This window comes from Microcaecilia unicolor, chromosome 12 (assembly GCF_901765095.1).
Source record: "Microcaecilia unicolor chromosome 12, aMicUni1.1, whole genome shotgun sequence".
In the NCBI taxonomy this organism is placed as follows: Eukaryota; Metazoa; Chordata; class Amphibia; order Gymnophiona; family Siphonopidae; genus Microcaecilia; species Microcaecilia unicolor.
In genome coordinates this window covers 102,230,028-102,242,174 of record NC_044042.1, presented here as the reverse complement: position 1 = coordinate 102,242,174, position 12,147 = coordinate 102,230,028, and the positions used below count along the sequence as shown (strand labels likewise).

The window sequence follows — 12,147 nt, the reverse complement described above, 5'->3', positions numbered from 1 at the left end:
AGGAAAAATGGCTGCCACTGGTGTCCTATTTTGCTTCGGTACAGAGATAAACACTGAGGTTGATGTATTTTGTGGCCTATGCATGCTCCATGTCTGGATTTGTATCCTCCAGCACCCCCCTCCTTTTTTTTTTTTCCTCCACCTCCTCTTTCTTCCCCCTTTTTCTTAATGTGTTTCTAGTTGTGGATAGTTGTTTTTTTTTTAATGTGAGCTCCAGTTTTGCCATGTTTGTAACTGTTTGTTGAACTGTGGTGTGCTCTTGCTTGTATTGTATTATTATAAAATCCAATAAAAGATATGAAACAGAAAAGGCCAGTCTCGTGCTTGAGGTGACAAGCTGCAGGAGCTTAGCTTTGCAACACATTTGACACTGATAGGAAACAGTACTTGCTTGAATATGGAGTCAACCCAAGGGTCACTCTTGTCACCCTCATCTAGATTTTTTTGTTAGAAAAGTATGTATATGTTTGTATGTGAGATCCCAGTGCACCATCTGTGCAGCCTGTTCTGGTTTTCAGAATTTCCAAATAAATAGTTCAGTTATCCTAAAAACTAGGTTCATTTTGGTGGCCTAGGGGACCAGCACTAAAGTTGGCCAGTTGTTTGAGCCCAATGGTCACTACTCCATGCTCATCCTCCTCGACCTATCCGCCACTTTTGACACTGTCAATCACAACTTACTTCTTGACACACTGTCCTCCTTTGGGTTCCAGGGCTCTGTCCTCTCCTGGTTCTCCTCTTATCTCTCCCATCGTACCTTCAGAGTACACTCTCATGGTTTGTCCTCCTCCCCTATCCTGCTCTCTGTTGGAGTTCCTCAAGGATCTGTCCTTGGACCCCTTCTGTTTTCAATCTACACCTCTTCCCTGGGCTCCCTGATCTCATCTCATGGTTTCCACTATCATCTTTATGCTAATGACACCCAGCTTTATCTCTCCACACCAGACATCACTGCGGAAACCCAGGCCAAAGTATCGGCCTGCTTATGCGACATTGCTGCCTGGATGTCCAACCACCACCTGCAACTGAACATGGCCAAGACCGAACTTATTGTCTTCCCACCCTAACCCACTTCTCCTCTCCCTCCACTCTCTATCTCAGTTGATAACACCCTCATTGTCCCCGTCTCATCTGCCCACAACCTCGGTGTCATCTTCGACTCCTCCTTCTCCTTCTCTGCGCATATCCAGCAGATAGCCAAGACCTATCGCTTCTTCCTCTATAACATTAGCAAAATTCGCCCTTTCCTCTCTGAGCACACCACCTGAACTCGCATCCACTCTCTCATTACCTCTCGCCTTGACTACTGCAACCTACTCCTCACCAGTCTCCCACTTAGCCATCTATCCCCCCTTCAGTCCGTTCAGAACTCTGCTGCATGTCTTATCTTCCGCCTCAACCAATATACTCATATCACCCCTCTCCTCAAGTCACTTCACTGGCTTCTGATCAGGTACCGCATACAGTTCAAGCTTCTCCTACTAACCTTCAAATGCACTCGATCTGCAGCCCCTCCTTACCTCTCTACCCTCATCTCCCCTTACGTTCCTACCTGTGACCTCCGCTCTCAAGACAAATCCCTCCTTTCAGTACCCTTCTCCACCACCACCAACTCCAGGCTCCGCCCTTTCTGCCTCGCCTCACCCCATGCGTGGAACGGACTCCCTGAGCTCATACGCCAGGCCCCCTCCCTGCCCATCTTCAAATCATTGCTCAAAGCCCACCTCTTCAATGTCGCCTTCGGCACCTAACCACTACACCTCTACTCAGGAAATCTAGACTGCCCCAACTTGACATTTCGTCCATTAGATTGTAAGCTCCTTTGAGCAGGGACCGTCCTTCTTTGTTAATTTGTACAGCGCTGCGTAACCCTAGTAGCGCTCTAGAAATGTTAAGTAATAGTAGTAAAAATGAAAACCAGCAATCCAGAGAATGTGTGCATGTCTGCTGGCCCCTGGTGCAGGTGGTGGTGTTGGGGTGTTTTGGGTTTGTTCTGGATCTGAGTTTTTAGTGGGTCTTTGGTGTTTGCTGGATTGATGGACTTGGCCAGTGGTAGTCTTTAGCAATCACCAGTTGTTTCTGCCTTTTCCAGCTCCGAGTTCAATATGGTGCCAAATGAACCTTAGAGATAGTCTTACAGTACTGTCTTTTGGGGTCAAACTCTCAAGGCCTTATAAATTCAACTGAAGCAACAATCTAGACAGAAGCCAGTAATCTATGTCCTTCACTTTTCCTGGATATGTTAGCAGGAATATACGAGGCCCATCACTGCAGACATCACTGGTGAAGTTAAAAGTGGTGATGGGCCTGAACAGAACAACCTCATGGATTTCAGCATTAATGTCACCAGGCAGTGACTATATCGCTGGAATTGATCTGGAAGGTAATTATGTTGCTTGAAAACACTGTAAATAGAAAAGTTAATGGCTTGGAAGATGATAAGGATGGGCAGTCAGTAACAAAGACAGAGCAAATGTCAATGGCATCTCCTCTGTCATTTCCTGTCACTGGCAGACAGAAATGGGTGGGGTTTAATTTGTGAATGATGGATTTAGCAATGACAGGCTCCCCCCATGATCCAAGCCCTCCCCCCCCACTTCTTGTAGCCCCTCCCCCTGCTTATGTGAATCCCTGGTGGTCCAGTGGGGGTTCTATTGGGGCAGGAATTATGCTTCTTTGCTCCTACTCATGGCTGTAGCTGTAACCTTCCAAAAGGAGTATCCACCAAGGTGGAAGAAAGCTGAAATCCCAGCCATGATCATGGGTAGGAGTGAATGGGTATTGCACAGATGCCAAGTTACCCAGTTCCAGGCTGGAGACTCTTTGGCTAGTCCTGTAATACACCAGGATGAGGTGGTTAGAAATCCAGGACTGTCCCAAAATCTCCAGTTTGGAACTCTGGGTAAGGGCATCTCTAGTATCACTCCTGCCCCAAGGGAGCCTCGCTGGATCACCAGATATTCAGGAAGGTCCAGGGAGCCTAGGGGGAGGGGGGTGCCACAAGGAAGAGGGGATTGTCTGCTCCTGGTGGAGGTGGGGTGGGGTGGAAAGAGGCCCTGTGCAGGGGGATGTGGTGACAAAGGTGAGAGGGGAACCCCTGAACAAAACCACAAAGTGAAAATTTTCAGGTTGCCCATGCCTGCCTCTGCCATGACAGAGTAAATGGCAAGTGTCGTAAGGGTGATCAAGAAGCATGGGATGAAGACTGAAGCCCTGAAATTTAGAACATAAGTGTTGCCATACTAGGATGGCTTGAAGGTCCATCAAGCCCAATATTCTGTTTCCAACAGTAGCCAATCCAGGTTACAAGTACCTTAGAGGAAGATCCCAAAACAGTACAATACATTTTATGCTGCTTATCCTTCAAATAAATAAAAGAACCAATCCCCAATATGTTGTTTGAACTTCTAGTTATAATTTGAAGTGATAAGGGAGAATTCAGTATATGCTGAGCTTACAGCAGAGCACTATTTTGAGTGAACCATGCTGTAACCACTGGCTCACATGACCGCTCTATACATCATAATTCTCCCTATAATTGTGCCAAATCTGTGTCATTTATTAGCCCCTTTTAAAAAATAAAAACAATATATAAGTTTATGTCAAATAATACTGAAGTCTCTGAGAACTTTTTTGAAGATACTCTCATCAAATATAATGATAAACGTTTGTAGACAAGGAAATAGTTGACTCTATCAGGTGCTGCAACAAAATAGCAGAAACCACTTATCTGAAAATTATGCTGCACAGGTCCTACGGAGATCCCTGTTTTGGAAACTCCTTCTCCAGACTGTAACTGAGGGGTCCTTTTACTAAGGTGCGCTGAAAAATGGCCCACAGTAGTGTAGACGTGTGTTTTGGGCGTGTGCAGAATCATTTTTGAGTGCACCTACGAAAAATGGCTTTTTAAAATTTTTGCTGAAAATGGACGTGCAGCAAAATGAAAATTGTTGCGCATCCGTTTGGTGTCTGAGACCTTACCGCCAGTCATGATTTACGCACGTCAAATGCCACTTGACGCACATAGCTGCCGCGTGTCAGAAAATAAAAAGACCCATCTATTTTCGGAAGACTTTAATTGTGTGTGAAGGCTCATATAAGTTTTGCTTTATTGGTTCATATTCCCTCCTAACCTCTTATCCTCTCTCTTTGCCCATTCCCCTCTCAGTTCCTTTACCGTACCTCATCAGCACTGTCTTGATATTTTTACTCATGGTGTAAACCACTTAGTCGCCTACCCAGGCTCAATTTTGTAGTATATCAAATGTACAAAATAAATAAAACGAATAGATGTGACTTCTCCATAAGCTTCCCTAAAGAAATTGGAACTGAGTAAAAGTAGCTTAATCCCATATGCTTTTTCTGAGCCCTGTCATGCTTAAACTCTCAAATGAATTTAGTGGGTTCATCACTTCTGTCCACTCTAAGATCTCATTATTTCTTGGGAATTGGTGGATCAGTGCTGATGTCTAGGATGAGAGCTGGGTATGAGATGTAGAAGAGACAAGCAGTTTCCCTTGCATGCGTTGCAGAGTCAACAGCTGAAACGGCACGGATTTTCCCGAAGGACCACAGATGAGCACAGGCGTCGCTGCCCTGATCCTTAGGCAGTGAATTCTTGAGTCACCAGGTTGAAGACGTTGCTCTCCATGGACGACCTGCATTTCCTCCAGCGCCGTTTCACTTCTGTCTGAACCTGCAGATAAACAGACATAAACAAACGGAAGTGAAATCTTCTGCCTGCTTTGGCACGATTGGCATCAAATCACAGCTACACCAAGCACCAGAGGGCTGAGTGTTTCTGGTTTTATTTGACTGTGAGTGCTGAAATGCGGTCCGTCTAGGATTGTAAAGGCGTAGCCAGACCCAGTATTTTGGATAACTTAGATGGGCCCTTCCACTGCATGGCACTCCATAGCCCCCAGTAGATATTTAAAAAATATAGATTTTTTTTTCACCTACCCCACATCCACATCTCTCATCCTCTGTGGCATCCCGGCATCTGCCTACCTGTTGCTGAACCCCATCCCTCCCTGGTGTACCTTACAGGCGTCCCTGGTGCTTGCAGTGATTCAATTATTGCTGCCTGTGCCGGCCCTGCAGACGTCCATCGGCCGGGTCCCGCCAGACAGGAAATGCTGAAAGTGAGGGTGGGACTTGGCCAATGGAAGCCTGCAGGGTCGGTGCAGGCAGCAATAACTGAATCACTGCAGGCGCCGGGGACACCTGTAAGGCACACCAGGGAAGCCTGAGCCAAGAATGGGTGAACCTGTGCCCACCCAGGCCCACCTGTTGCTATACCACTGAATACAAGTGCTTTAGATGAAATGAAACATTCTGCTAAGATAGCATAGCCTGATAATGCAGCGCCGCTAGAAACAGACTGCACCATTGGGCCTGTGAACTTGCAGGTGCAGCAGATACTCAGCCAGCACCAGTGAGCGTCTTTTTAATATTCACACTTAACTGCCAATGCAACTTCGCATAAAGATAGGACTGACTTTTATGTGTTCTGATTTAACAGCTATCCAGGGATGCCGAGAGACTGGGCCAGGGCCAGGACAAGGCCGCCCCCGGGGCCTCCCCCCCCACTCGAGGTCACCGAGCCGGCCCCCCCCCCTCCACCCCCGAGCCCTCTGCATTGAACTCACAGGGCCTCACCTTCAAAAGCGCAGTAGAAGCAGCGGCAGATCACTCCCTTCGGGCCTCCTTCCCTCCCTGTGTCCTGCCCTCACGGAAGTTACATCAGGCGAGGGCGGGACACGGAGGGAAGGAGTGGTCTGCTTGCTGCGCTTTCGAAGGTGAGGCGCTTTAAGTTCAATGCCAGGGAGCAACGGAGGGCGGGCCGGACTGCGGCGGCGCCGGAGGCCCGGGCCCAGGGAATTTTGTCCCCCCTGCCCCCCCCCCCCCCCCCTCAGCGGCCCTGCAGCTGTCCCTCTAATTCTATAAAAATTGCCAAAAGTTGATCCCATTACTAATTTGTGTGTGCAATTTAATTGAATACATCGCATGATATAGCCGGGTAGCCGCTCTCCCCAGATTCTATATAGTGCACTTAGATTTAGGCGCTGAAATTGGCACAGATTCTATAACACCACACGTAACTTAATTGGCTTAACAATGAGCAGTTAACAAGCAATAATGAGCACTAATTGGCACTGATTAGAATTTAGGCGCACAACTCGCTAAGCGCATTCTGTAAAGATGTGCACCGAACTTCTAACACGCAAAGACAAAAAGGGGTGTGGTTATGGGCAGAGAAATAGCCGTTCCAAAATTTAGGTGCCTAGTTATACAATATGGCTCACTGCACCTAAATCTATGCTATGAGATTTACACCAGGTTTTCATTGCCGTAAATGCATGCGCACAGATATCAGCATTGAAATATCAACTAAACATATTCTATAATCAATGCCAGGGCCGCCGAGAGGGGGGGGGCAGGGGGGACAAAATTCCCCGGGCCTCCAAGGGGGGCCCAACTCCACAGTTCGCAGTCTCACCCACCCGCCCTCGGCTCCGTCGACAGCCCCCCTCCGCCCACCTCCAGGCCCCCCCCTGCATTCAAATCACAGCGCCTCACCTCTGTGTGAAAGCGCAGTGGCAGATCGCCTCCCTTAAGGCCTTCCCTCCCTGTGTCCCACCCTCGTCTGATGTAACTTCCTGTTTCTGCGAGGGCGGGACACAGGGAGGGAAGTGAGTGGGTGGAGACTGGGGACTGCGGGGGTGGCGGCGGGGCTCTGGGGGTGGCCTTGCCCCGGGCCCGGCCCAGTCTCTTGGTGGCCCTGATCAGCGCCTAAATCTAGGTGCCAATTATAGAATCCACTTAGTCGCCAATAATTTCAATGGCAAATTTTTTTTAGCCACCATATATAGAACCTCCTTTTGCTCTGGCTGCAAATATTCAGCGGGAGATAGCTGGCCAACCCCCGCTGATCATTTGTGGATAGCCAGTTAAGTGCTATTTAACCAGCCAGGAGCCGTTCCTGGCCTGTTAAATAGCGCTGCCACCAGACATTTCAATGGTTGGCTCCTTACTAAGTTTCAGGAGAGCTCTTGAAAACTTGGCTTTTCAACAAGCACCAGAAATGTGATAATTTTGGTGTTTACTGGTTGGAAGGCGTTGTAGAGATTAAGATCTGCTTTATAATATACCCAGATATTTTACTTTTGGAAAGTACTCAACACCCTCACTTATCACCCCTACCACTGCAATTTCCCCACCCCTAGCTGTCTGTTCGTCTGTCCAATTTAGATTGTAAGCTCTGTTGAGCAGGGACTGTCTTTTCATGTTCATTTGTACAGCGCTGCGTAAGTCTAGAAGCGCTATAGAAATGTTTAATAGTAGTAGTAGTAGAAAGGAGTTATAGGGTGGTTGGGGTGGACATTGGTTTTTCATCTGCGATGACCATATCATCATTTTTTAAAATCTCATAGATGTTATGGTTATTACGTAACATTGTGAGCCGTGGTTGATTCTATTTACAAAGACGGTATATAAAAGGTTTTCAATAAATAAAGGAACTTAGGAGTGAATCGCATCCTTACCTCCCCATTCAGGAAACAGTAAAGAAGAGCAACAATAAATCCCTTGAAGAAAGAAAAAAAATCATATTATAAACTGATTAGAAAACTGTGTGAGTGTTTTGGGGCAATATTCAAAAGCATTTGAGTGGATAACAGCATCTGCTCTCTGTACTATGTTATGTAATGCCACTGATAGATAATGTCGCTGACTATCCTTACAGACTGTCTCTGTCCAACCGGGGTGGAGTCTGGGAGAGCCGGGGTGGTCTTGGACCTTATCCCAATAGTGGCTAGCTGCTGTTCAGATAACTTTGCCCGATGTCTTTGGACAGAGAGAAAACTGAGCTAAGCAGACTGAATATTACCACCACCTGTATAAGTTCTGCCACTGACTGCTTCATCCAGATATTAAGCACTGACCACTGTCCGATGGGGCTGGATATTTTCATTAAAAAAAGAAAGCAGTGACCAGGGCACTTGAACATTGCAAGTACATGTTCAAATAATACATGCATGTACACATATTTAATTAATAGCACAGCTCCTTCCTTAGGAGTGACACACTCTTAATGAATGAAAGAAGGGTCTCGGAGAGTGTGAGAGCCTTCAAGTGAGTGTGACACTGCTAACTGAGTGAGACTTTGAATCTATGACCTAAGGGATTTCTACTAAAACATCACACCTAAGATTTCTTTTTTAAAATTCCTTTATTAAAGACTAAGACTCAATTATGTTCCAGTTCAGCCCTCTGATTTGGGACCTCTGCTCCCTGGATAAGCTCAGGTCAGGAACGCTGTGATGTAACATGACAGCCCCAGTGGAGGGAGCATCATGGCTTAAGGGTGACATCTGCTGGTCAGATTCAGAATTATGATTTCAGGGTCCCAGCCCAGAAATTATTGTTGCAATGACTGGACTAATCCTAGCTGAGTATTGCTGCCTGTGATTTGTATGTTGGAAGGGGACCTGAACCTGTGGAGCAGCATTTCCTACATTCCAGTAACCCTCATAAAATGTCTGCAGTGTACAAGTGTAAAACCTAATGTAGAAAAACTATAGCAGCTACTTTTACGTGAAAGATACACAATGGGGGCAAATCTGTAAACTGGCGCCTCAGCATCTCAATACCAACAGAATAGTAGTATGTCACCATTGGTGTCAATGGCAGGCTTCAGCTGGTGTGCCTAACAGCACCAAGTCACACATCCAATTTCTAGTACTCTATAACCACCCCCTGATCCTATATATGGCACCCAAAACTGCATGCTAATCCAGGGCTGCCGAGAGACTGGGCCGGGCTGAGGACAAGGCCGCCCCCGCCCCCCCCCCCCAAGGTCGTCGTCATCACCGTCCCCTCTCCACCCGCCCCACTCCATCCACCACCGGGCCGGACCCCCCTGAATTCAAATCATAGTGCCTCACCTCAACCTCGCTCCGTGTGAAAGAAGTGCAGCAGTGGCAGTCTGCAAATCACCTCCCTTCAGGCCTTCCCTCCCTGTGTCCCACAGGAAGCCGGCAAAAGAATCGGTTGGGCCGCTGGATGACCGAGGGGTAAAAGGGGTGATCAAGGAAGACAAAGACATAGCGGAGAGATTGAATGAATTCTTTGCTTCGGTCTTCACCGAGGAAGATTTGGGTGGGATACTGGTATCGGAAATGGTATTTCAAGCAGATGAGTCGGAGAAACTTACTGACTTCACGGTAAACCTGGAGGACGTAATGGGGCAGTTCAGCAAACTGAAGAGTAGCAAATCTCCTGGACCGGATGGTATTCATCCTAGAGTACTAACAGAATTGAAAAATGAGCTTGCGGAGCTACTTCTAGTGATATACAACGTATCCTTAAAATCGAGCGTGGTACCGGAAGATTGGAGGGTGGCCCATGTAACGCCAATTTTTAAAAAAAGGTTCCAGGGAAGATCCGGGAAATTATAGACCAGTGAGTCTGACGTTGGTGCCGGGGAAAATGGTAGAGGCTATTATTAAAAACAAAATTACAGAGCACATCCAAGGACATGGATTACTGAGACCAAGTCAGCACGGCTTTTGTGTGGGGAAATCTTTCCTGACCAATTTACTTCAGTTCTTTGAAGGAGTAAACAAACATGTGGACAAAGGGGAGCCGGTTGATATTGTGTATCTGGATTTTCAAAAGGCGTTTGACAAGGTACCTCATGAAAGGCTACAGAGGAAATTGGAGGGTCATGGGATAGGAGGAAATGTCCTATTGTGGATTAAAAACTGGTTGAAGGATGGGAAACAGAGAGTGGGGTTAAATGGGCAGTATTCACAATGGAGAAGGGTAGTTAGTGGGGTTCCTCAGGGGTCTGTGCTAGGACCGCTGCTTTTTAATATATTTATAAATGATTTAGAGATGGGAGTAACTAGCGAGGTAATTAAATTTGCTGATGACACAAAATTATTCAATGTTGTTAAATCGCGACAGGATTGTGAAAAATTACAGAAGGACCTTACGAGACTGGGAGACTGGGCGGCTAAATGGCAGATGACGTTTGATGTGAGCAAGTGCAAGGTGATGCATGTGGGGGAAAAAGAACCTGAATTATAGCTACATCATGCAAGGTTCCACGTTAGGAGTTACGGACCAAGAAAGGGATCTGGGTGTCGTCGTCGATAATACACTGAAACCTTCTGCTCAGTGTGCTGCTGCAGCTAGGAAAGCAAATAAAATGTTGGCTATTATTAGGAAAGGTATGGAAAACAGGTGTGAGGATGTTATAATGCTGTTATATTGCTCCATAGTGCGACTGCACCTTGAGTATTGTGTTCAATTCTGGTCACCGCATCTCAAGAAAGATATAGTAGAATTGGAAAAGGTGCAGCGAAGGGCGACTAAAATGATAGCGGGGATGGGACAACTTCCCTTTGAAGAAAGACTAAAGAGGCTAGGGCTTTTCAGCTTGGAGAAGAGACGGCTAAGGGGAGACATGATAGAGGTATATAAAATAATGAGTGGAATGGAACAGGTGGATGTGAAGCGTCTGTTCACGCTTTCCAAAAATACTAGGACTAGGGGGCATGCAATGAAACTACAGTGTAGTAAATTTAAAACAAATCAGAGAAAATGTTTCTTCACCCAATTCGTAATTAAACTCTGGAATTCGTTGCCGGAGAACGTGATTAAGGAGGTGAGCTTGGCAGAGTTTAAAAAGGGGTTAGACGGTTTCCTAAAGGACAAGTCCATAAACCACTACTAAATGGACTTGGGAAAAATTCACAATTCCAAGAATAACATGTATAGAATGTTTGTACGTTTGGGAAGCTTGCCAGGTGCCCTTGGCCTGGATTGGCCGCTGTAGTGGACCCTTGGTCTTTTCCCAGTGTGGCATTACTTATGTACTTACGTCCAAAATATCAAATACATGTAAACCTTGAAGATCCATCTAAACCACACCCACAATATGGCTCCTTGAAATCTGGGTCTGATCTTGGCACATATGTATAAGAAATGCCTTTTCTAAAATCAGGGCTGCTGAGAGACTGATCCGCTTGGGTAGAATCGTCATTGCCGCCCCCACCCATCTGCCCGATGTACTTTGGCTGGCCCCACCAGCTGCAGGCAGCACGGCTCCTTCCTCTGCTCAGCATTGCCTGCCCCTGCTTTCCTCAGGTTGCACATGCTCAGTCTCAAAACTGAGCATGCGCGGCCTGAGGGCCCAGCAGCTGCTAGGCAGGCAATGCAAGGGGGGCCTGGTGCTGGAGTTCTCTCTCTCCTGCTCCTGTCGGGACACGATCACTCAGGCCCCAGCAGGAGAGAGAGACCCCTGTGCCAGGCCCCCCTGGAGGCCCGGGCCCAGGGAATTTTGCCTCCTCTGTCCCTCCTCAGTCTAAAATTGATATTTATTGTGTATACCACAGGGGCATAACCTGCCCTACAATTTGGGGGGCACTCAGCGGTGGACTGGGGGCAACACATTGGTCCTTCCTCCTCAAACCTTCCCCCCTTTACCAAGCATAACTTTGCTGGCGGGGATGCCGAGGCTCTGCCAGTCAAATAAATACATTGCCACCGTTCCCTCCTCCTCAAATTGGTGGCTAAAGGCATGCACTGACTTCTGCCTTAAGGAAGCAGCACAAGAAGGAGGGGAGCAGTGGCATTGCATTTATTTGGCTGGCAGGGCTTCAACACCCCAACCAACAAAGGTAAAGGGGTGCTGCAGTTCTGGAGGGTGGGTGGATGACCCAGATTCTCAAGACCACCCCTCATGGTTACGCCACTGGTATGCTAATTTCCACAGGCAAATCAGCATTTTACACATGCAGCCGGCTCCTAACCCTTGAAAAATCCTCCCATGTGGTTCTTTCAATGGGCCCATGGAGGGGGAAAGTTCTTTTCAAATGGCAGATCGCCAACAGTAAACACTCGTTTACCCTCAGAGAATCCCTCTGAAAAATTTCCCTGTAAAATACTAAATGGCACATAACAGGCCTTTGATTTACCGCTAATTACAAAAAAGCATCGAAGCGGTTAACAATTAAAATTGAAAGAGGAGGAAAGGAAGAATGTAGGTGTAAGAGCCAGGTTTTGAGTGACTTTCTGAAAGCGGAGACTCTGGGTTGTGATTTGATGCTAATCGATAAAGTATTCCATAGTTTAGGA

The 12,147-nt window shown here is 47.0% G+C and overlaps 1 protein-coding gene across 1 annotated transcript in view; it reads right to left on the bottom strand.

Moving 5' to 3' along the window:
• Positions 1 to 4,603: 4,603 nt before the first annotated feature.
• The window catches only part of LOC115481407 (vasoactive intestinal polypeptide receptor 1-like), a 141,053-nt gene continuing 133,509 nt past the window's right edge, over positions 4,604 to 12,147 (bottom strand). The window contains exons 13-14 of the mRNA XM_030220494.1: positions 7,548 to 7,589; positions 4,604 to 4,696 (exon numbers count right to left, since the gene is read on the bottom strand). Of these exons, the coding sequence (XP_030076354.1) occupies positions 4,604 to 4,696; positions 7,548 to 7,589 (135 nt within the window). The remainder of the gene's footprint in view (positions 4,697 to 7,547; positions 7,590 to 12,147) is intronic.